The following is a 25,541-nucleotide window of genomic DNA, read 5'->3' on the forward strand; positions in this document are numbered from 1 at the left end:
CTACTTCGACTTAAACTAGCGATTTTTACATAGAGGTTGGTCATTTCAGTGTAATTCAGCAGCAAAGAGGGAAATAGGATCTCCATAATTAAAAAAAAACAAAAAAAATATGTCTACATCTCTATTGATACAATTAACCAGGGCATGTATTTCCTATCATGAATTCCTTAACAGAGGGAAGTTGAAAGCATCCCTTCGTAAGTTTTACTGACGAAATGATGAGTTGGATGACCGTTTCAAAACTGATAGCGGCTATATTCTTCAAGTCGTAACTACATTTTCAAACTCTTTTCCCAAATGTATCCTTCAGCAATCCTACTTATCACCGGGTTTGTTCTCATATTAGCAACACGACTTCTGATACATCTGTAACTGAATCTGTCCTTCCGTAGCACCTGAGATTACCCCAAGTTTTTGGTTTGTGTCGATCTTGTATTTTGTGTACTGTTGTTTGTCTATTTTTGTCTTTTATTTTTTAGCCATGACATTGTCAGTTTTTGTATCAACTAATGGGTTAAAATAAAGTGCATTTGTTAAAATTTGCCTATCTCTTGTTTCATCTTCAATCGAAAATATGCTATTTTTAGAACGATGCATTGATATTGCTATAGTAAATCAATTAAAGATTGTTTTTCAAATATTTTCTGAATGGTTTAAAAATATAGCTAAGGTTTAGATTTAAATATTAATTCAATAATACCATAAACACTTTGCCCAATAGGTCTTCATGTTTTGGAATTGCAAAGGCCTATCTATTAAGGTACACTTTGATAAATATTGGTTTAAGATTTTACCCTCTCCAGTCGACATGTTCTGTCTGGTTGATGTGTTATAAGTATTGAACAATTATATTTTTTCATTATTAAAGTTTGTATTGTCATGTAAGAAATATCAATTGTAAACATTTAATTTTAAAATGTAGATCATGAAGACAATTTTTAGAATACATAAACATACAAATATGAGCGTCACTGATGAGTCTTATGTAGACGAAACGCGCGTTTGGCGTACTAAATTATAATTCTGGAAATTTTGATAACTATTTACACCACTGGGTCGATGCCACTACTAGTGGACGTTTCGTCCCCGAGGGTATCACCAGCCCAGTAGTCAACACTTCGGTGTGACATGAATATCAATATTGTGGTCATTTTTATAAATTTCCTTTTTACAAATCTTTGAATTTTTCGAAAAACTAAGGATTTTCTTTTCCCAGGCATATATTTCCTTAGCCGTATTTGGCACAACTTTTTGGAATTTTGGATCCTCAATGCTCTTCAACTTTGTACTTGTTTGGCTATATAAATATTTTAATATGAGCGTCACTGATGAGTCTTATGTAAACGAAACGCGCTATTGGCGTACTAAATTATAATCCTGGTACCTTTGATAACTTTATACAAATTGACTTTGCGTCAACGAAATACATTTCTTATCATTTAATGATTGTTTAAAACTACAAAAAAGTTACATTTCGCTACCAAAACGACATTGTCAACATAATCATTGTGTTTTCTTCCTAATATTTAGAAAAAATAAAGCACGGTGCAGCCAAAAAACGAAGAGTGTCGGTATCACTTTGAACACCGAATATGCAACTGTCATCCGCAAAAACAACGGTACTTCGGGAGAAACAGGAGATAGTATGTTGGTTTTAAATGATATGGATAGAATAAAAGATAAAAGCAGAAACAAGTATGTTGTTATATAAAGTAAACATCTTTTAGCAATTTGGAGGCTATCTTAATCAAATCGGATACTTACGAAGGAGATCAGTGTCTTCAGTTATTTTCTTTCAATTATAATATTGGGAGTTTTGTTTTTCTGTAGTTTCAATATATATATATGTATTCCATACGGTTGTTTTATCAATTTTGTCATTTGAAAATTATAACTGTATTGCAAAAGATCATGTTTAAATTTTCTTTTTACATTGTTTGAATATTTTACCATTTTCTGTAGTAACATATAAGTGTGCCTGAAATGTATTCTTATTGATATCAAAGGCTTAAGTCATAAGTGTTTCACGTTTTTAAAATTACCTTATTGTCTCAAATAAAAAAATAGTTTTTAATTAAAAGTTTAATGAAGATAGTTCTTGTTCAAATTCAATGATCAAATATAAAAATGATTCCATTTTCTTAAAAAGAATATGATATAAGGAATTGTTCATGATTTATATTTTTTGAGGAATAACTGTTTGAAGACAAAACAAAATCATATTGCTTGATCATTGAAGTTAACAAAAACACACAATTTCTATATTTGTATTTCAGTAATAGCATATATTATTTCGATCAAAAATCAAAAGAAATCTAGAACTTGCTTCAATTTTGGTAATTTTTATGAGCTATTAAAATTTTATTAAAAAAAAGGTGTTATTGGCCAAAAAAGGTATCGTAAGAAAAACCGGAATATCTGACATAAATTCCTGAACATTACCCCGTTAAAGTGCTTTGAACAATAAAAGATAAATAAAAAGGAGAATGAAGTGTTTGTTAAATAGTTATCAAAAGTAAACTGCAGAAATTTTTATTGTTCACAGGCCCTGAAAAAGTATAAGTAATTATAAACACTATAAACACTATAAACATTGGTCATTAACTTCCTAAAAAAGGACCAAACTCACCAACAAAAAAGGAAAAAAAAGGTAAACTAATGAAAGTTTATCAAGGCTAATGTCATTTGTTCTAATCACAAAACATGTCTTTATTTACAAATTTTGTACAAGTTGAAACTTCTTTTTAATCAATATTTTGTACATGTTATACCATGTAAGAGCTACTTTTGTATATATTTTTGCATTTTGCAAGTTATAACCTGTACAATATTTTTGAACATTTTAAAACGTGTACACAAAACGCAACTTGTTCACGACTATACATGTATCACTTCGAATATTCATTTTTTAAGGCAGGAAGACCTTGGTAAAACTGTGGATGTTACTACTTCTTATCACATAAATGAATATGCTGTTCCAAGTGATGCACTACAAACAGGAACTATAAACTGTCAAATAGGTCCAGGCTTTACTTCTTTCAAAGACGTGTAAGATATATGAGAACCTAGCTGAAGTATGTATATCTGTTTTGGAAATACTAAAACAAATGCGTACATATTTTGAAAAACATACGCAGAAAATCTATTAAAACGCACCCCGTCATGTTCTAATATCTCCAGTTTTTGGATGGGAACGGGTCGTTCAGTCTTTTCTTTTTACAAATTCAAACGGAAATGTTGTGAAAACATGCATTTCACAAATTGTACTTCTCAAATAGAAGTATGAATAAATGCTGAGGCTCAAAGACTTAAGAATGTATTTCAGAAGGGTGACATGTCTTTTTTTTTACTGTAACCTTATGAGCGAGAAACCACCCCAAAATCCATTCACCATTTGGATCTAGCACAGAACAGGAAATAGTCTTTGAAAATGTTTCCATTAAAAATCATTCAATGAGTTATTCACCTCAAACATGCCACAATTACTTATCCACACGTCACAACATCACCGGTAGTATTAAAGAAAGCAGAAAAGATGTTAATTCATTTTTATTTTTATTAGAAACATTTCGAAGAAAATTCTTCGTGCTTTACAAAAATGAATGTATAAAACCAATTATGTGCGTAAAAAATCGATTAGACTTTCAAAAAAAATATAATAAAACTTTCTTGGAGAAAAAAAACAACAAATACAAATGAAGCATACTCTTTTAGACTAAATTGTCGCAAATCAACAATAAATCACAGTTGGGAGTCTTCGATACCTGACAAGAAGGATGTTTAAACTACTGTCGAAAACAAAGGACAATACAATGAAAAAAGAAAATACACACAACAAACCACACGAACAACACTACACGAATACACTGTACGTGTAGAAAACATTTAATAATTATCCACTTTAATCTATCTATTAACATCAGTCTGGAATATTTTGCCTCTCTTTCATTTAGTAAATTAAATTACTTATATAATTAATATTATTTGCTAATTATCTGGTCTTAAGGATAATGTTTATAATTTATTTGGTTTCAATTCTATGTTCCCTTCAAAAAAAAATCTTAATACAATAGATTTGTAATGGTTTATACCAATATTTATTTTCGGTTTTTGTTGATTGGTGTAGAAATAGTATCTATGGTTCAGCTCGTATTTATATGCATAAGCATGATATACAAGAATTCAGAATTTCAAATATGTTGTCATATACGGTCACAAATGTGATATACATGTACATGCACTTGTTATTTGAAACTGTTTAACATGTTTAATTAGTAATATCTATGTTATTTTGAACAGCTAACAGAACATTGAGCACCATTCAACTGTAAATGCTAACAACTGGACCTGTCACAGATATCTCTTTTTAAGTTCGGGATGGAAGATTTTATACAGCAATCATCATACAATGTTACTAAATCAAGCTTATATTTTATCTGTGTAATAAAACATAATGTTATTAACAATACAAGACACAATATATTATGTACGGTTCATGTGTGAGAGGTCTCATAGTGTTTTACATGCTGCTTTTTTACACTTGCTTCCAAGTTACTAATAGAAAAAAACAACTACATGTATTAAGACTTTGAATCAATTTGCTGTCCTCTAGGTTACATTTTTGATGTTTATATTCTAGAGCTTATAAACTGTCAAATCACCTTTACATATCCAAAGGTCTCAATTACCATTGATACATGTATGTTCCATGTACGAAAAATGACTCACCGAAATTGGTACGTTTGGATTATATTATTATTTTTAAGTAAAATTCTCTTAATAAACACAAAATTAGCAAATAAGAAAATATATTTCAATTCTAATGCCAAAAATGTCATTTTTGCTCCAAAGGGAGATAATTTGGAGCTTTTTCAATTATACAAAAATTTTAAAAAGTCATCACGGGTCAAAACGAATCGATTCTTTTGGTTGAATTTTGTACCATATCATAAAGTTACGACAACAAGTGTAATAGATAAAATTTGTAATAAAAAAAAACATATTTAGATTTTTGCTTTAATTTCTGTAAATGTACCCTTGAGCTCCCTTAGTGAAAATATTTATCATTTTCAAATAATTTTTGTATTTCAATGCACATCATTTATTTGTAAAACTTTTATCACACTCTATAGCAACATGCATAGTGGTAGTACCGCTACAATTCACTTTTGCAGTTCATAGCCTCGTCTAACTAGTAAGAGATAAATTCGCCAATAATAAAACAACCTGATGTAAAGAGGGAAGATAGCAATAGATCGGATTAAAAATACTGTTACATTGTATTTTCGAATTATTCGGTCAAGTAGTTTCTTACCTGTGATGCTGAAGGCTTCCAAAAATTGTGGTTTCGACAATTCCATTCATAGCTGTATCAATATGCATTTAACTTGGGAAGAGGTTATCTATTTATTATTTTCAAACAAATTATTTTCAGGGACTTGATGTAAGGGCACTATTTTTTATAAATGTTATGTCATGTTTGCCCTTATTTTCTTTAATGTTTTTATAAATCTTTTTGAAAAAAGAATTGGGTTTGTGATTTTATTCAAAAAAGAAATAACATTGTTACTGGTTAGATTATCTGACAAAATGCCATTTACTTTAATATGCACATGTACTGGGGGAAACCAACAAAAGACACACAAATTGAAAATAAAATCTGTAAGAAACGATATTTTCTCATCAATGTATAAACCGCTTGTATATCATTGACGTAAAAGGAGCATATGTTTTACCGTTTACTACAACCAAAGATTTCTAGAATTGGTTATTCCACTATAAAAGTAAGGTAATCATTTACATGTCATTTCTATTTTTGACAAATTTTGCATTTATCTCGTCCATTCAAACAAACCTCTCAATTCACACAAACGGTTAAGATACGTACCAACATTGTCTTTTCGTAGCAAATCGGGAAATCTGTAATAAATCCTAAAAGTGTAGATGCTTCTTAAAGGTGACGTCGTTGTTTTTTTTTGGTTATCAACCATGATTATAACTTCAATGTTAATCGTGTCTCTTCCTTGTGTGACATGTGTGGTAAGGACATAGAAATATTGGATAATATGTTTGTATTTATGAAGCTCTCCTATTTGCATTTTAACAAGAATGTATTAATTGTACACTATAAAACTGAAAATAGATTTTCTTAATATGAATGATTTGTAACATAATTTTACATAACATCTTAACTTTGGATTAGGTTGAGTATGGTATAACAGAATCTATCGTGATTTTTTGTTTATGTTTGCTTTTACATATTCCCCTTGTAATTCACTAAATTGAATGTGTTTATATTTTATGTGTGCAATACCATGCTTTGTGTTCATTATGCATTAACCTAATAAATTTCGAAGCTTTTGATGTTTGTAATTTTGATGACACTTTTTTGGTTTAGATGATTTGACTGTTTGAATTGGTTGGGTACTGTATCTAAAATGAAGTCAAACCAAGTGGATAATTTATACTCGATTTTGATTCGATTGCTTATGACTCTACTTTTAAATATTAAACTTTTAAAAATTATATTTGTTTTATGTAAGCAGGATCTGACCAGCAAAACTAGATGATCCACAGATGCAGATTTGACTTATTTTCTACAGTTATCTTTTCTAAATTTAAAATAGGTAGCAACAAATGAGACGCATAGATTTTCTCTTTTTAAATGTTTCATATTCATTAACACCCGACCATACAGTATTGGTTGCTTTTTATAGGTGACATCAACTTTATTTGTGTGAACTTTGATGGATATTTTCCCATTAGTAATCATACCACATCTCCTTATCTCATAAAAGACACATACTGAGTTTAAATAGATAATTTCATTCGAAACTTTTGTATGCAGGTAATGTAATGAAATGGTATAAATATCATAAAACCAGTTATAAACCCCATTTTTGAACTACATAATTTGAAGTCGCAGGATTTCACATTTTGTATTTTCTTCATATGGAGATATTATATGGACTCAACCATGATTATAACTTCAAAGTTAATCGTTTCTCTTCCTTGTGTGACATGTGTGATAAGGGCATTCTTGTTTCCTCTGTTCGCAGTACTGTTATCTTAAGATAACAGAAGATAACAGAATAGTCGTATAATTTTGCTCGCCTTCTCAATTTCGACATTTTCTATTGTAAACAGCTGTTAAAATCTCATTACATTGTAATCAGTTCACCCGTCCGTCCGGTGGCTGTTAAGCTAGCCACAGTTGTTAAACACTTCCATCATCAACAATCAGTTCAAAAGAGAAGAATCAATATAACAAGCACAAACTATGAGTTCGAAAACCTGGTGCATCAACAACGAAGACCGCAAACACTGCCACAGAGTTTCGGTCACCCGATTCGTGTTGGTGACCATATAACCTATGGGTTGCGATTCTAGTCGTCCCGTCTCATAACTTGTTTGGAGTATTTGTTTAATTAGCTCATCCATGTCAAATAGAGGCGAAAAAAACAACGGATTTTCAAACTAATCCATCGGAACAAAATGAGAATGTCAGTCAAAACAACAAAACAAAACAAAGGACACATGAAATTGCCATAAAGTGAATATGCAAGCGCGTATTATTTGGGATAAAAAAAACGGCTTACGACAGAGTTGAAATTATGTTTCTGTTACTGTTGATCATGTTGATAATTGGGACGTTTACTGTTTGAAATTTGGAACTATAATGGTTGACACAGATTATATTTAAAGAAAAAAACCATCTGTGTCAATATCGAAGAAATAAAAAAAAAATAAAACGGATTTAAAAAAATAATAATATCTACTTCACTAAGATTAAGATTATACTTCACTAGGATATCTACGATATAAGCACACATTTAGTATGAGTGGGTAGCAAGGCGGGTGATGCATGCATAGCAGCTGACGCTTAAACCTTTTGACGAATCCGGACTCCGTCCTTATTGGATTTTTTTGCGATTCACTTAATGTGTTTGCTTTACGTTAATTTTTATGTCATGGATTTATGAATGGAAACATCGGTCAACTATTTAAAACAATCTTTGGTGTACTGTTTCGTTCGAAGTTTTAGTTGACTAAGTTTGAGAATTATGACATTTTACATGTTCTTTTAAACCTCCGAAAATCTTAATCTTATACATTGTGTGGTAAGTTTTGTTTGAGATGTTATGTTTTAATGCTCTGTCGTAATCATATATCTGTTTTTTCACGTTGTTTGTCGAAAGGTCCAGCAAACCTATTAGATAAAAACGAAATAAGTGTAGGTGATATTACATGTATTATGTTACTATTCTATCCGCTAAAGTTGATTCTTAACAGTTTTTACTGTTTTTTTCTCTCTGATTTGACTAATTTATTCTTCCTCGTTCCAATGGTATATTACGATTTGAAAACGTTTCTCTTATTATCTACATGTAATATTGATTTTGTTTTTAAAACCCCTAATAGCTACCCAGAAATTGTTCACCATTGCTGTTGGGTTTTTTTTGTTAGACGTTATTGGTGTTGGTTTTTTTTTTAACATTTCGAAGTTTTACCCGCAAATCTTTGTTGAACCTTTAGCGATTTCTTTATACCAAGGTTCATGTTTTGTTCCTTAGTGAAATATTATACAAAAAGTACTGACCTTGACTGCAAAGTAAAAAAAGAGAACGTCACTAAAGACTGAAAAAAACTAACGCTATTGATCAGCAGAACTAGTGAAAAAATAATTCCCATATTCCTGACTTGGTCCAGGCATTTTTGCGAAGAAAAAAAGTTTATTTGCCCTGCTTGCTTTTCTAGCTAGCTGTACATCCCAAGTTTATCAAAGATGTGTATAAATCGTCATTTTGACAAAAGTAGATGAGCAACTTACACAGACATAATGCTTTTAATGTGACAATAATTGGGATTCAGAAGTCTAGAACTATGTAAACATAAAATAAATACATGCAACACAACTGACTTCAAACAAACATGCCGTATAAAATAACAATGACGCCAACAAAACAAGTTTTGTAGCGGATAGTAAATTCAACAATGGCACCAACAAAAAGTGCCGTTGATAGTGAGTTTACAGAAACGACGAACAAAGACGCTCTTGTCGTTGTTAGTACATACCGTAAAAAATGTACACTTTCTCGTTAAAGAAAAACATCCTTGGTGTCCTCAAGACCCACCTGCCTCTGGAAGGCCAAAAGTAAAAGTATGATAAACCATGGATGGAAAGGTAAATATCGAAACATGTAAAAAAAAATCATTCGAACAAAATTAAAATTATAGCAAAAAAAACTGTGAAGCTAATAAATAGATACACTTCAGCACCTAGAATCTATAACTAAAGACCATATTAGTTGTGAAGTAGACACTAAATGGATTCTGATGAAATGCAACCCTGGCTCATTATTTTTTTTCTAAGACAACAATGACTTTTGTCAAAGTCGCAGAAGCAACATAGAGCGCTTGACTATCGTTTGAGTTCAGATATGTGTACTTCATACGCGAATGAGGCTGGCATATTGCTGCTGAGATGAGAAAATTTTTAATTTCAAAATTGAAACTGTCTCTTTCATGTTTTGTCTTTTGTCATTTATTCCAGTACTGAGATGACCACTGTTGTCAAATTCTGGTGTTAACATACAAAAATGAAACTGAGGAAGTTGTTTAGTGATTACAGTTGTTGTTTAACGAATCTAGATGAAAGAGTTTTACTTGACCGGTATACATGTTTTCATTGATAATCATAAAGGCATACATGTACATAATTATTAAAAAAGTGTCTCTTTACGTCAATTAACTTTTCAAGACAGTCAAATCTACGTAAGCGTGCATTTTGAAACTCAGGACAAACACATGTAGCTTCGTATTTCTACTCTATAAAATATTCGTTGGATATATAAAATGATGATTCCGTATCAGAATATTTGACTCTTTTTTACAAGGAACTATTAGTTGGATGTCTTAAACTACTGTGAATTCATTAATATTCGTTGGTTACTAATTTTTTTGTGGATTTCGTGGGTACAGAGGAACCACGAATGTATATTTAACGAATTACAAATTTTATAAAGGAATGTATACAGACGAATATGCAAATTTTTCTCAATCCACGAAAATTGATTCCCACGAAAATATATGAATCCAGAGTATATCTTATTTGGTTGTCCTTTGTTGAACTCTATATTGATTGTTGTTCTTTGATACTCTCTCTTTGAATTTGTTTAAACTGTTATATACGAAGGGTGATTAGGATTTTTTTATATGTCTAACACCATCTTGAGAGCCTTAGAATTCTCTATGTATGGGTGAAAATGTATCCAGTAAATCCTGTGTTCCTTGTAGATTATCATAAAAGGGTTTAGTGGATCTAGGATATTTACCTATCATAATGCACACTAAGACGACAACTAATATCATATTTGTAAGCTACCATATATAATATTCAACCAAAAATCATATCACAAGTTTTAGATCTGAATCTTGACAACAATTTATTTCATACACAACTGTTGTTTGAAACATTCATTTTCTAAAAGGTAGAAATATATGTTTTATTCTTCTTATCACATATCTTCGTCCAAAAACACTACAAATTCTCCATAGCTTCATTGCATTTGTTGTGACTGTGTATGTGTTGTAAGCCAATTCAAAAAAGCACATTCCAATTAATGCAGCAATGCCTAGCTTTAATTTATATCTTGAATCTTTTGGCTGATCCTCCAATGGGACAAGTTCTTCAACATCAACCTTCTTTGCATTTATAGATTGAGTGATTTGAGTTTGAGTTGCAGAAATGATTAAGTCCATCAAAGACTTCACTATTTCTAAATAGCTTTTCGCTATTGAAATAAAGACAAAATTAAATATTCGCCTGAATCTTATTACCAACATACACAAGCAAACACAACAACAAATCACAGCAAACCATTTTCTATACCAGTCCCACGTTTCCGGAACGCCGCCTAACATAATTTTGAGATTCCTAGCATGCTCCTGTATATGACTGAAGTTGTTGTGAAAATGCATCCAGTCAAAATGTGTTCCTGGTACGAGATCGTGAAAGGGATTTGCTGGATCTAAGATATATGGTGGCTTTCTGTAAAATATATTTTAAAGTTTTAATTAATGTTGCAGTATATTGTAAATGTTGTAAAGGAATGACGATTTAATTTAATTTAACTTACGTTTATCTTTTTTATTGAAAATAATGGTGTTGAAAGGAACATGTTTTGTTTTATTTCTCATCTTTTTATGAGATCTTTTGCTACCTTGTATTCAAGCAGCGCACTAAAAGTGTAGTGTCAACATCATATACACGAATAACAAAAACTCTATATATTCTTATGAACCTAATTAGAGTGCATTTACTTGGAAGTATTAGAGTTTTGCCCAGTCTTTGTGTTTTCTTTACTATTGTTTGTCTTTTGATCCTTTTCTATTTTACCATGGCGTTAACAACTATAAGTCACCGTATAACATGAATAAACATGATAAAAGCCAAACTGCATAGTCAGAAATAAAAGGCTCCGAAACGATAAATGTTAAACAATTCAATCGAGAAAACGGAAGGTATGATATATATGTTACAGTAAATAGGTGAAATTAGGAATTACATGTAATTACTAAACTTTAGTAATTACATGTAATCCCCGATGCACTTAGTAAATACAAGTAATTCCTGAAACAGCCCAGTTATTACCAGTAATTACTAATTTTAAAATGAATTTTTACACCTATCTACTAAATGTTACTGTACCTATCCAATAACCTTTGCAGAAGTGAATTACCTATTGCCTGACCAGTTTAAAAAATTGTCAATACAATTTGTCCATTTAAATTGTACAATAGGTATTGTGAGAGCTATTATTAACAGGTGGTCATTTAACTACCTTTATATTTACCTGGTTTGTTTTTGACAGAGCTAATTTAAATGAATGATACATGTAGCTAGCTTGCTTTCCTCATGTCCAATGTCCTAAATGGACTATTCTTTTTAGGTATGGAATATTTTACATTTAATACACTCTATTTGTTCTTTCTAATAAAGATATTTATTGTGAATTTAATTATTTTGCTTACAATCACAAATAAATCATTGCTGGTAAATCCCACTTTCATAATGAAGAATAAAGCACTGAACTTTCTATTCACTAAGCCATTTGTACTTTTTTTGATATATTGAAAATAAATTTTTAACAGTAATTCCAATTGAAGTAGATCCTGAATATTAAATGAAACTTAGCATCACTACTATTCCATTTCAGGAATCGTAATATAACATGAAAATATATCCCATTAGAAAACACCAAGCCACACATAATTGATCTTGTAGAATTATTCACAATTAGATGGGCTATCCAAAAGAATCCATTTCACAAACACTTTAACTCCATATCAGACAGGAATCAGAAACTTAAAATACATCCCACATTAAAAACACCATGAAGCAAACATATATCTACTTTTTTTATAAACTAAATTCACTGATTGACATTTCCTTCTTGACTATTTAGAAACAAAAAGAAATGGCTTAAAATGCCCCATATCTAAATAGAATAGTCTATTCAGGACATTGGTCATGATACACGAGGAAAGCAAGCTGGCTATCAGTCATATAAATTTTACCTTTTAGGAATAGTGAAGATTTTTTACTGGGTAGTTAGACGAGCTCTCACAATACCTATTGTACAATTTAAATGGACAAATTGTGTTGGCAATTTTTTATACTGGTCAGGCAATAGGTATTTAAATACCTCAAAGGTGATTGGATAATAACAGTAAAATAATGTTGTAATACGGTCAGCTGATCAAAGCTTATGGTAATACCAACTATAGAAGATCAGTGAGTACTCTCAAAAAGGGACCAGCCTAAAATGTACCTTTTTCTTATAGGAGCATTAGCTACAAGATATACAAAAAAAATATGTTTTTGTTTTTTTTACTAAAATAAGCTGAGAAACCTGGTTGATGAGTTGTGCACTTGTAAGTGAATTATTGGACCTCATTGAATACGTATTAATGTGACCTTCAATTCGGATTCAATTCAATCCCTAGCTGGAGATAGGTTACGCATGTATTCAGATTTAAAATTGTAAGGGTTTCGCGGGACCCAGTATCTCGCCTTCTTTTGCTGTTAGTCGCAGCCTCAACAAATATGGGAAAAAAATATTAAAATTTTCCTCCAGATACTATCTTTTGACTAGTACCGTAAGAAGCTTCTGTCCAAATTTGATCAAAATCCACGATGGTTTATAAAATCTAATAAAGATTTTAAAAAAATCTTTAGCCGCAGATTGTATGTAGGGTTAACTGGAAAATTGGTCCATTCATAAGGAATATACGGAAAAGGAGGTTTTATTGCGAACTTCTGGAGATTATCTAATGATCATAAACAAGTTTCTGTCCAAGTCTGGTAGAAATCCAGGATATTTTGAAAAAGTTATTAACATTTTAAAACTTAACCACAGTGTGAATGATATGTTAACTGGCATACAAACTAAGTCCATTCATCAGTAAAATACTTCTTGAAAATTATGTTATGATCATAAACAAGCTTCTGTTAAAGTTTGGTACAAATCCAGGATAATTTAAGAAAGTTATCAGAATTTAAAGACCTTTAACCACATAGTGAATATTTGTGGACCCTTCTGACGACAGAATGGTTTGCTATGTCTCGCTTTTGCGACTTTAGTCGCCGGCTCGAGAAAAAGAAACAGAATGACAACATTGAAAGTAAAACAAAAGGGATGGACCATTTAGTTGACTTGTTCAATCCACACAAAGATGATTATTATACAAGTAAAAACAATGATAAAATTCTGTTACGGGTTTGGAGGTCTTAAAAAACTCATAAAAAAGAGAAACACAGATTAATATTATTGTCTTGCATGCTGAAAATGATTTTAGGGAGTTTCAAAACTTTTAGAAAAAACATTTTCCAGTTTCAATTCAGAAACACTAAAGAGTATACACTTTTGATGTGCCTTATATTCCTTAATCCTTAATTAAGTAAGCACTAAAATACCTAACCTTTTACTTTCTTATTTGGTATCTTGAATTTTATCTTTAATTTTAAAACAAAAATATCAAGTTAGTATATAGCTGTAAAAAAGACCCCAAAAAAATCAGTGAATACCAGTAATCACTGAAACAACTAGTAAATACATGTAAATACTAAATTGGCTAGTAATTACAGGTATTTACTGAAATGTTTAGTAATTACGTGTAATTCCTAATTTCACCTATTTACTGTAACATATATATCGAAAATAATTCACGAAAAACAAATATGATAAGCAGCTAAAAAATACAACCACTGAATTGCAGGCTCTGGACTTGGGAAGGCAACTTCAGACTGTGAAGGGGTTGATCAAAATAGTGTGAAGGCGCACTAACCATGGGACAGCGGTGTAGCAGTACAACACTGACTGGACGTGGCAGGGGACTTATAAATCGCAACAACAACACCAAGTACAGATCGAAGAGAACTTGCAGTCACTGACAGCCATTTCAAAATGAATTAAAACTGATGAAAAAAGTATGCATCTTTTTCTAAGTTATCAATTTACATCCCACATCAAATGGTTTAAGTGTAAAGACGTCATAAACAGTCAGAGAAAAAATACGACCTTGTGCAATGTCAATTGCAAGATACGTGTATCAACAACTTGTATAGCCATGCAAGTTCATATGTTTATAAACATTTTATTTAGTTTGATTTTATAACGAACTACAAATTATATTTCCGTAAAAAAGGATGTGCTATCTTGTTAAAAGTTTTACAGGTACAGCCAGACTCCCACACCAAATCTCTCTCTAAATTTATGGAAGACTTTAGTAAACGTTTTAAGTAAATCGTGGTAATGAAATCCAGGATTAAATGATTTACAAGTAACAAATAGATTACGTTCATTGAAATCCAAAACGTCACAACAGACACGGTCGTAGTGAACTAGCTTTGATATGTAAGCTCCATATGTTCGGATGTTCTGTTGGTATCTTTCCCATCTCTTTCTGGCTTTAGATGAATTTGGCTATTTATTTTAGGTATTTTTGATATACAGCTCTTCGGTACTTATACATCTTCGGATTTCAAATGTTTGGCTTTGAGCGTTCCTGATGAAGGTAAATCCAGAAAAGCGCTTCGGACGCAAGAAATTATAAAACGTGTTGTTTTCAATTTTTTTAAATCACGTGGTCGATACCTCTGATATTGGACTATAAGTCCCCGAGGGTATCATCAGCTCAGTAGTCAGTATTTCGGTACTGACATGATTTAACAAACTTTACTAAAATTGTCCGTTTAAAAATTTTGAAACTTATAAAAACTAAGGTTTCAACTCTCTCAGGCAAAGTTGGCTTTAGATGAATTTGGCTATTTATTTTAAGTGTTTTTGATATATAGCTCTTTAACTGTTTCGGTACTTATACATCTTCGGATTTCAAATGTTTGACTTTGAGCGTTCCTGATGAAGGTAAATCCAGAAAAGCGCTTCGGACGCCAGAAGTTATAAAACTTGTTGTTTTCAATTTTTTGGGACATATTAAAAGTATACACGACCTGTATTATATCGCTTCAGGAATGTCGTTGCCCTAACGAAAAGTCGTAAATTTACATTGAACATGTTGAAGTGTGCAAACATTTCACAACTGCTTGAAATTTCTTTACATTAATTATGAATATAGGATTTCAAATTAGCTCTATCCCGCTACCAAGCAATTGCACGACCAATGCATAAAGATTTCTATAATATTGAACAGGATTGATTGATTGAACGATTGTTGCAAAAAAGAAAACAAAATATAATCTATTTTTCGGTTCAATCATTAATGAAAGTAAAATAGTAAAATTCAAATTTACGCTTTCAGTTGCCAAATTGATTCAGCATTGTTAAAATATGCAAAACAAACCCATCGCTGGTGAATTATTCACTTGCTAGTAAACAATTCGACCGCATTAAATCCGTATTCACGTTAAATTCAATTGAACCTCTTAAGTAGAGATTGATTTCGCATGAAACTGGTGGATTCAGTTATTAAAATGAAAAGAATGTCAAAATTGAAGTGAAACAAGGATAAACCATTTGATTGACTGATTCGATCGACAAAAACTCATTCTAATGCAGATAAAAAAAGGTATTATTAACATATTGTTTTAACCTAAAATATGAATGACAACAACCATAGAATCCTCCAATTGTACAAGTTCACTTTCTATTTATATATACCTTTATGTTTATTTCGGGTTATATAACCATCGCTAGTCTTCGGAAGGTTACCTCTAAGGTGACATAGGTCACGTCTAGACTTAAATACGCAATAAATGCTGATACATAATTTCGAGTTGATGCATTATTTTTATACTTTTTCATTTGGATATACGTGTAAGTATGTTATCAGTAAAATATGAGAATTTGAATTAAATCGGTGAACATGAATTTGACAGCTAGTGCTCCTTTAACGTCCAAAGGCAAATTTAAAGCATGTTCAGGACGAGATATTATTATCAATAGATATATGTTCAATAGTTAGGTCAGGTTACAGAGGTCAACTGCAGGAAGGAAAAATTTGAACTGCAGCGGAAAATAAAGGTATATTGGATAGGTACAGAAATGTGCATCATGCTATCTTCTAACCTCTTAAAGATATGTTGAAATGTTCAGAGAACCTGATATTCTTCCTACTCAAGGCATGGTATTTGATGCAACTGTCATACACGTGAGAGGCTTAACAAGCTATAAAACCAGGTTCAATCCACCATTTTGTACACAGGAAAACTCCTGTACAACGTCAGGAATATGACCGTTATCGTACTAAATTATAATCCTGGTTATATATTTGATGTGTTTGAACTTTGGATTTTGCCATTTGAATAGGGTCTTCCCTTTTTAATTTTCCTCGGAGTTTTTTTTAGCATTCTGAAAGAACATTACTGCATACTTGATACACAGCCAAACGAACATTTGTTGTAAAAAGTAAACCATTAGAGATTAAAGTACGGTCTTCAACACGGAGACTTGGCTCACATCAAACAGCAAGCTATAAAGGGCATCGAAAAAAATGATTATTATGAAACATTCAGACCGGAAAACTAACGGTCTAATATGTTCACTGGGTCGGGTGTATTTTATTGTTTATGTAATATTTTTGTATTTTGTTTAACTGTTATTACACATGTAACTATTTAAAAACTTATCTACTTATCAACTTACTATATATAAAGCTTAAGAAACGATAAACACTTATGAACAACATCAACTAAAGACAACAACTGAACAAGAGGTTCCTGGCTTATGACAGATTTAAACCAATGCAGTGGGTTTAAACGCTAATGTCTGAAATATGAGACAAGTGTCTTTATACAACAGTATCATTAATTTAAGATTTTATAAGTCGAATATGACTGAATAACCTAGATTAATACATGCAATAGTTGAGTACATTTATAAAAAAATGTATTCATCAGAAACAATTTTTTTTTACCACATACATCATGCCAATAAAGAATACTAGATTCATTAGTGGATGGAAATCCTCAAACTGATTGTTAGATCATGATATTTCATATTATTGGACTAGTTCAAATGAGTGATAGCTTAAGCTGTTATCATGTCTTTTACCTAAAGTATACAATAACTTGTGAATATCTACTCACTTGCTTAAGTTGTGAACGTATTTGTGGGCAGTATAGTGCTGACCCCAACATACAGCAATGTTATTTATATCAATTAGCTGATTAGCAACCTCCATTAGCATCGTTCTCATGGTGAAGTTCTGACAAAAATCATTTCGTTGCCAAACACAGATGACAATCAATTCTAAACAATATGATGAAATTCCTATCTAAAAAAAACAACATCAGTGTTATAACGTTTCGTCTTTCTTTATCGATTTTTAATTCTAAATAAAACAAGGTCTTGTTATAGCAAAGATTTGTGTTTCAAAATGAAATAGAGTAGTACACTTTCGTGAATAAAAAAAGAATAGAAATAGCATACTTTTTATTTTAAACATATTGTTCACAAATGAGTCGGCAGAAGCTGTGTGTGCTGTAGTTCTCTAGTGAGACAAAATCAGTAAAGCTTGGATCGTTAATGGAATGAACTCTGTCATTAAACCTGTACAATGTAGATGAAATTGAAAAATCGAGCATAATTTATCTTCTTGGGTTTTTTTTCAAGTGTCGGGAGAAACTCAAATTAAATTAAGAAAAAGTTAGCAAAGACAGACACACAATATATTTCTATAGAACTGTAAGCTGTTAGAAAATGTTACCTCCATTATTCAACAAATCTACTAAATTGTTCTTCGATCGTTGTAACATATTCAGATCAGTGCATTTTTTTACACAATATGCCAAATTATATCCCGGAACAATTTTACTTTTTACGTTTGATACCCTTTTCCGGATAAAAAGGTTGACCCATTTATGGTTTGGATAAAGTATAACGGAGAAATTGATAATTCTCTAGAGGTTTTTGAGAGATATAAAGAATCCAATCATGGTTAATTACACTTCGCAAACAAAGAGTGTCACATTATATCAAGTTACCGTTGTTTACATTTAACGAGACCATGAAGAACTTGCAATTTGCCAAGAACTGATCCTGATCAATATTTGCATTTTGAATTTGGGATTACAATTATATCCATCTATTCCAAAATAATAATTGAACAAGACAATCGATGTAAAAGGATATGCAGACAAAACAACGTGTTGAAACTCAGCCCTCATGATCACAGAGGTATTGATCAAGAGTATTGGTCGAGCAGGGAAAATTTTCACTTCTGTTTGTCTTTTTCATTTTTAGCCATGGCGTTGTCGGTTTGTTTTAGATTTATGATTTTGACTGTCCCTTTGGTATCTTTCGTCCCTCTTTTAATGTCTTTGAATACGGACTCTGGTCGAACATTAACATGCTTGTGTAACCTGTGGGAATGTAACTATACATACCCCTTCTGTTTTATTCCAATATTTTAAAAGTCGAATTAAATCTTTGACGCGACATGGTCGATTTTTCACAAACTCAATCTGCAGTTTACACAAACACTTTGCATAGTATTTTCGTAGATGCGGTTTCTTGACCATTTCTTTGTATGCCTTAGTTGGACCTCCAACAAGACCGAACAACCCTAAAGATAAAGTTTCAAAACTTAGCACTTCTTATAAGATTTTTTAATAACCAGTTAGTCAGCAACAAACGACGATCTGGTGACCTAAATATTTCAAACAATAGGTAAAGCCCTATTTAAAGTAAAAACAACTATAAATGATAAAAAGATATATAGAACAACAAACGACGACGACCCAATTTTATAACAGCCCTTTGAACTAGGCTGTTACATACATAATATGGCAGATTTAAACCTTTTCCTTAACTCCCAACTGTCCTCCTTATCTTGGACAGTGGTGTCTCCGGAAAATAAGTGTAAAAATTTGTTGTTAATCTCGTTACACAACTCAGCCAACTAGACCTTATACCAATGTAATTGACATTAGTTTTGGTTGAGTATTTTAATCGTCTAGGGTTGTAGCACAGTACATGACATTATGTTAATAGCTGTATTTTTTTGTGAATAAGTAACTAGTACGTGTGTCTTAGTTAACAGATACCCCAGTGAACTTGATATTCAGAATACTGTAAAAACTAAAAAGTCTTCCTATTTAATCTTTTTCTCGATATTGACATAGAATGACGACTTCCAACTATATTGAATAACATGATTTCAAGTTTAATTTTAAGGCAATCATTTTGTTCTGCTTGATCGTACGGCGTCTATATATCTTAGTTGCACCTTACAAAAAAAACTGATTGAAATTGACATTATACATGGTTTACAATCACAATCAAAAATGAATTGACTGATAATACACATCTCTGTCTAATCTCACAAAAAGTCTTATGATCTGTTTTTGTGACTTTCATACTGAATCTGGTTTCGCATCTGGGATAAGTTATGTACCCAGTTTAAACAATTTTTGTGATAGCAAACTTATAAAAAACAAACAAACAAAAAATTAAGTGTACGACAAGGAGCAATCAAAATGCCAAGTTGTAAATATACAAAGACAGTTCATCTAAATAAAACTTACAGGTGCTCCATATATCAATTATCGGCAACAAATCAACATCATGCCAGTCGTTCCCACTGTCACACATTATCTGGAATTGGAGTGTGTATGGTGTTCTTCCTACAATTCTTATACCATTACATGAGCTCAGGTAATAAGAGAAGTCATTTAGTATATTATCCATCTGACTAGCTAGTTCGTCAACAGTTTTGAAATCATTCAAGACTACAAGTAGATCAACATCCGAATGTCCTTTAACTCCAGTTCCTTTCCCAAGTGATCCTCCCTTGAATTTGAATAAAACGGAATCTTTCATTATTATTTTACTCAGATATATGTTAAAACAGTTGGTCATAATTGATTATTTGCAAAATATATATTTATGTGCTGGTAATTAAGAAAAAAATAATTAAGTAACGAGCATCACCAAATTGTTAACACCGTTTATATGAAAATTGCCAATTGAGCCAAAATTGTGTAACAGATGTTTCAAGCGTACCTATTTAAAATACTTATATCTAAATACGGCAGATGTACGTTTCGTCTACATAAGACTCATTAATGACGCTCTGATCAAAATAGTTTTAAAGCCAATCAAATACAAAGTTGAAGATAATTGCACAAGATAATCCTCACTTATACTCACTACCAACGGAGTACGAATATAACATTACCTTGATAATCTGACTAACACTATACCCAGGATGTCGGTGTATAGTTCTTACAACTCTGTTTATTATGTGGCTACATCTTTGTAGAAACTCGTAATTTGGTCGAACATGACGGTCTATGAAACATTCTAGGGTTTCACCTTGGTACATCCCTTGGAACGGAACATTCATGTTTGCCTACATTATAAATGAAAAACAGCAGTATGCAACCTGTATTACGCAAATCGAACGGTATACAAAAAGAGTAAACACATCCATTTACATTTTATAGGTATAAAGTAATTCGGGTAATATAACTATTGATTCACCAAAAGTTAAATTAAGGTGCAGTTTTATCATGATCCTCTCAGATATTTTTTTACAATTCATTATAATCGGAATAGTCAGTAAGAAAGAGAATAAAAAAAGTACGATGGAAATATCATAGGTAGAACTTATACACACGACAACCTGTCATAAATTTCACAATCCAAAGAATATAAAGCAAATTGTAACAATTACAACTATTTTTTGCCACAATTTCAAAGTAAATTAATGTAGTTTTCTCAAAACTATTGATATTGTAGATATATCTTTACCAGATGACTACATGGGTTAGGGTTACAGTTATACGCAATGTATATGATCATTACACGGTTAAACCGACTAGTGTCACATGTAGAGCAGCATCCCTTTCTGGAAAGCCTACTAGTATTTAACCTCGGATTTTTTGTGACGTTTGTACCAAGTCAGGAATATGGTCATTGTTATATTATAGTTCGTTTCTGTGTGTGTTACATTTTAATGTTGTGTTTCTTCTGTGTCGTTTGTTTCCTCTTATATTTGAGTGTGAATTCACATTATTATAAGACGTGTCATGTTACTTTTCTATCCCAAATTCATGTATTTAGCTTTGATGTATATTTGTTATTCGCATCGGATTTTTTCTGATTAGTTCGTTTGTGTGTGTGTTACATTTTAATGTTGTGTCGTCATTTTCTTTAATTCGTTTCCCTCGGTTTTGGTTAATGACCCGGATTTGTTTTTGTCTATCGATTTATGAGTTTTGAACATCGGTATATTACTGTTGCCTTTATTTGTTTTCCTCTCCTTTTAGTTTACTATCTTGTGTTTTTATTCAGTTGTTTGTCTTCTGTCACGTATATGTATAGGCCAAGGTTATTTTAAATCTTATCAAAAGCAAACGAATGCTTTATTTTTTGTTTAAAAAAGTATGCATTGTAAACGACAATTTGCAGTCAATATGTGCGTTAATTGAACCGTGTGTCCATTATTTCCATTCAATTATTCTGTCTGCAACATAGAGGTTTAATTTTTTTATACGACGTGATTCGGTATTTCATACATTCAACATTTGTGTATTTATTTTTGATGTTTTTGTTGTGGTTTCGATTTGATAAAGGATTATGTATAATTGTTGGTAGTCCAAATGATTATGAGAGGTCTTCGATATGTATACCGTCATTGTCATGATAATAGTTGTACACGTGTTATACTAAATGCGTTTGCATAATTATCAGTCATCCTGATTCGCAGTTAATAAATAAAGACGCCAGTAGTATACCGGTACTCAAAAGTCATAAATCGATTGAGAGAAAACAAATCCGGCTTAAACACCAAAACCGAGTGCAACACATCAACTATAAGGAGCATCAGGAGCACTGAAGCGCAACAACCACAAACGCCAATATATATATGTTCCGGACCATATGAGTATTTGGACCATACGCCAAAATTTGTTCCTGTGAAAAATGTTCCAGTGGAACTAATTTCACAGGAAATATGTTCTCGGAGACCTTTTTTCACAGACAATTTCTATATAATTTGTTCCATCTCTATGAAATAAGTTCCACACTTTACCTGGTGAAATAAGTTCTAGGTTGGTGAAATGTGTTCCTTACCTAGTGAAATAAGTTCCATGTTTGTGAGATTTGTTCCTTACCTGGTGAAATAAGTTCTGGATTTATGAGATTTGTTCCTCAACTGGTGAATTAAGTTTCATGTCTGTGAAATATGTTCCACTGGTTAAGCAAGTTATCTTTTATACTGAGCACTTGTTACCAATGAGTTTTAAGTCATTATAAAAAAAACATGTATTATTTTGATATTGGGATAAATAGAAAATGTGTAAACTTTACAATTTGGATCATGTGGAGTAAAACAAAAGTTTATTAACATACTCAATTAATAATTCTAAAAATGACACTTATGAACCCGGAAAATGAAGAATAAAAAATAATAATAAAAGTCATTCCGAAAAAAAAGGTATTATAATAGTTAAAGATGAACATTTGTACTTCTTTTGAAAAGGACAAAGTGACTGAGCAATTATATTAAAAGACATCAAGCAACAAAAGACACACTCTTTAAAGACTGCAATGACCATGCATAGCTAAGAACATGTATGATTGGAACACCCATGACAGATCAACAGAAAACAAGGAGGTGGAATACCACATAAACAATAAAACATAGATATAAATTATGACACATGATCATACATTTTATTTCTTATCTTCATCCTACTGTCATGCCTTCAATTACAAATGTACCCCATGCAAGCACAGTACTTATTTTCTGTGAAATAGTTTGAAGCAGAACATTTGCATTGATTTCTATAATATACCTTCGTTCAAAACTAATATCACAGGAACTTATTTCACTTATTTTTTTTAAATTTTAATATTGGAACAAAACTCATGGTGCTGTGATTTTTGTTCCGGAACAAATTTTACACTTGGTTAAAAAAATTAGTTCCGGAACAAATTTTATAGTGATGGAACATATTTTCTGTGACATAAGTTCCGGTGGAACATATTTCCATTGAAATTTGTTCCAGCAGAACAAATGTCACGCCGGAACAAATATTTTGTTACATATGGTCATGACCATATGCGTATACTCATATGGTCTGACCATACGGGTTTAGTCCGACGGTACGCGTATGGTCGGACCATATGGGTATAATACTCGTTTGGTTATTAACGAACCGGACCATATGAGTGTTTGGCCCATATAGGTATTTTCTCAAATTACTTTATAAAAGTTTCAATAATACAAAAACTATATCTAAAAAAAAAAACAATGCTGGTTACATTACAATGTATTATTTTTGTAATTCGTAAAAAAAATTATTGATGCTATAGTTGTCATCGCTGATTACAATCTGGCATTAGGCTTGGGGTGTTATTTACTTTTACATGGCATCACATATTTTTTGCATTTGCAATCTTGGTTGCGCACGATCATTTTCATATTTGTACGGTGTTTTTGATGTATCGGAATTTGATGAGACTGTTATTAAAGTGAGAGGGTTGGCGCTATAGAACCAGGTTTAATCCACCATTTTCTACATTTGAAATGCCTGTACCAAGTCAGGAATATGACAGTTCTTGTCCATTTGTTTTTGATGCGTTTTGTTTTTTGATTTTTGCCATGTGATTATGGACTTTCCAAATTGATTTTCCTCTGAGTTCAGTATTTTTGTGATTTTACTTTTTAAGAAGCTCTAGATCTCAAATATAGTAACCTGATTGCAAAACATCATATTCATAAGACAACTATATAAACTAAGTTACTTTCCAGAGACTTTTAAACTTTTAATTTTAATTTATGAAATTAGCTAATCTTTTTAGCATAATATGAATTAATAAAACTACCTATATGATAGCGTCTTTTTAATGACCGGTCCCATTATATGCCGAGTTTAAAGGTATTAAAAGTAAACTGTAAAAGAGTGTCAATTACCCCGACCATACGCGTACGGTCGGACCATATGAGTATATATTCATATGGTCCAAATACTCATATGGTCCGGAACATATATATAGAAACGGATAACAGGGAAACATGACCTAATGCGTTTGGTAGGGTAGTATTAAAATTATTATGGACAGATAATTTTTTCTCAATTATTCGAATACAATAAACATCTATTTGTAAAATCAAGTTGGTTGTGCAATAACCTTTACAAAATGAAGACTATTTAAAAAAAAACCATGCTGCTATATATCAATGTCGTTAATAGAATTATAAATAATTTAATACTTAAAAATCAGTATCATAAAACAATGAGCTAAAAATACAGTTTGAAAAAAACGAGGGGAATAACGCTTTATATACCTTTTAAATAATGTGAATCGAATGGATTTTATTGTTGCTTGATGTGTGTACTATAAACGTTTATTTAAACTGACGATAGGTGTGTAATAGTCAAAAACATAAAAACATTTAAATGAAATTAAATCCTTGCATCCAATATAATCTAACGAGATCACAAATTTTAAAATCGTATATCCTTTAAATCTGTAAAAGAATGTTAAAATATATTTGCTAAATGCTGATATGAATGCACTTTAAAATAAGCATGATCAACTTACAAAAACCTTTTAGTGTTATTTAATATCCATCGGCCTTGTCATACACATCACAAGTTATACCAACTTATATACACAGATATCGATTTTTGTATATGTCATGCACCAATTCACATAATTGATAAATAGTATTTTCATTGATAAAAAAGAGTGTGGATTTAAACTCCCAAACAAATGTCACGATTATATGTAAGCATTTCCATTATAATGTTTTTGGCAAATTTATATTTGAATAAAAATGCCCTTTTTGTGTAATAAAGCAGCAAAGTATTAATTTGATAAAAACATAATTAACCTTTGAATCATACAAATCAACAAAGAAGTTCAAATTGCAAAAAAAAACTTCGACTTTAAACAAAAACCGACTGCATTCTTATAAAATTGCCAAATTGCAGAAATTTATTCAGCATAATAGTGAATTTTTATTCATTCACAATTATGAATAATTTTACAGAATTATCCTACTCT

The 25,541-nt window shown here is 31.3% G+C and overlaps 1 protein-coding gene across 1 annotated transcript; it reads right to left on the minus strand.

The window, feature by feature from the left end:
* Positions 1 to 10,385: 10,385 nt before the first annotated feature.
* Positions 10,386 to 25,148, minus strand: LOC134682094 (2'-5'-oligoadenylate synthase 3-like). The gene is made up of 6 exons (XM_063541691.1): positions 25,077 to 25,148; positions 20,701 to 20,874; positions 20,048 to 20,312; positions 18,908 to 19,086; positions 17,609 to 17,796; positions 10,386 to 11,050 (listed from the first exon to the last, which is right to left on the minus strand). Exons 2-6 carry the CDS (start codon positions 20,866 to 20,868, stop codon positions 10,477 to 10,479), a joined length of 1,374 nt encoding a protein of 457 aa, XP_063397761.1. The 5' UTR covers positions 20,869 to 20,874; positions 25,077 to 25,148; the 3' UTR covers positions 10,386 to 10,476.
* Positions 25,149 to 25,541: the final 393 nt, after the last annotated feature.

The sequence above is a fragment of the Mytilus trossulus genome, chromosome 8, assembly GCF_036588685.1.
Source record: "Mytilus trossulus isolate FHL-02 chromosome 8, PNRI_Mtr1.1.1.hap1, whole genome shotgun sequence".
NCBI classification, from domain to species: domain Eukaryota; kingdom Metazoa; phylum Mollusca; class Bivalvia; order Mytilida; family Mytilidae; genus Mytilus; species Mytilus trossulus.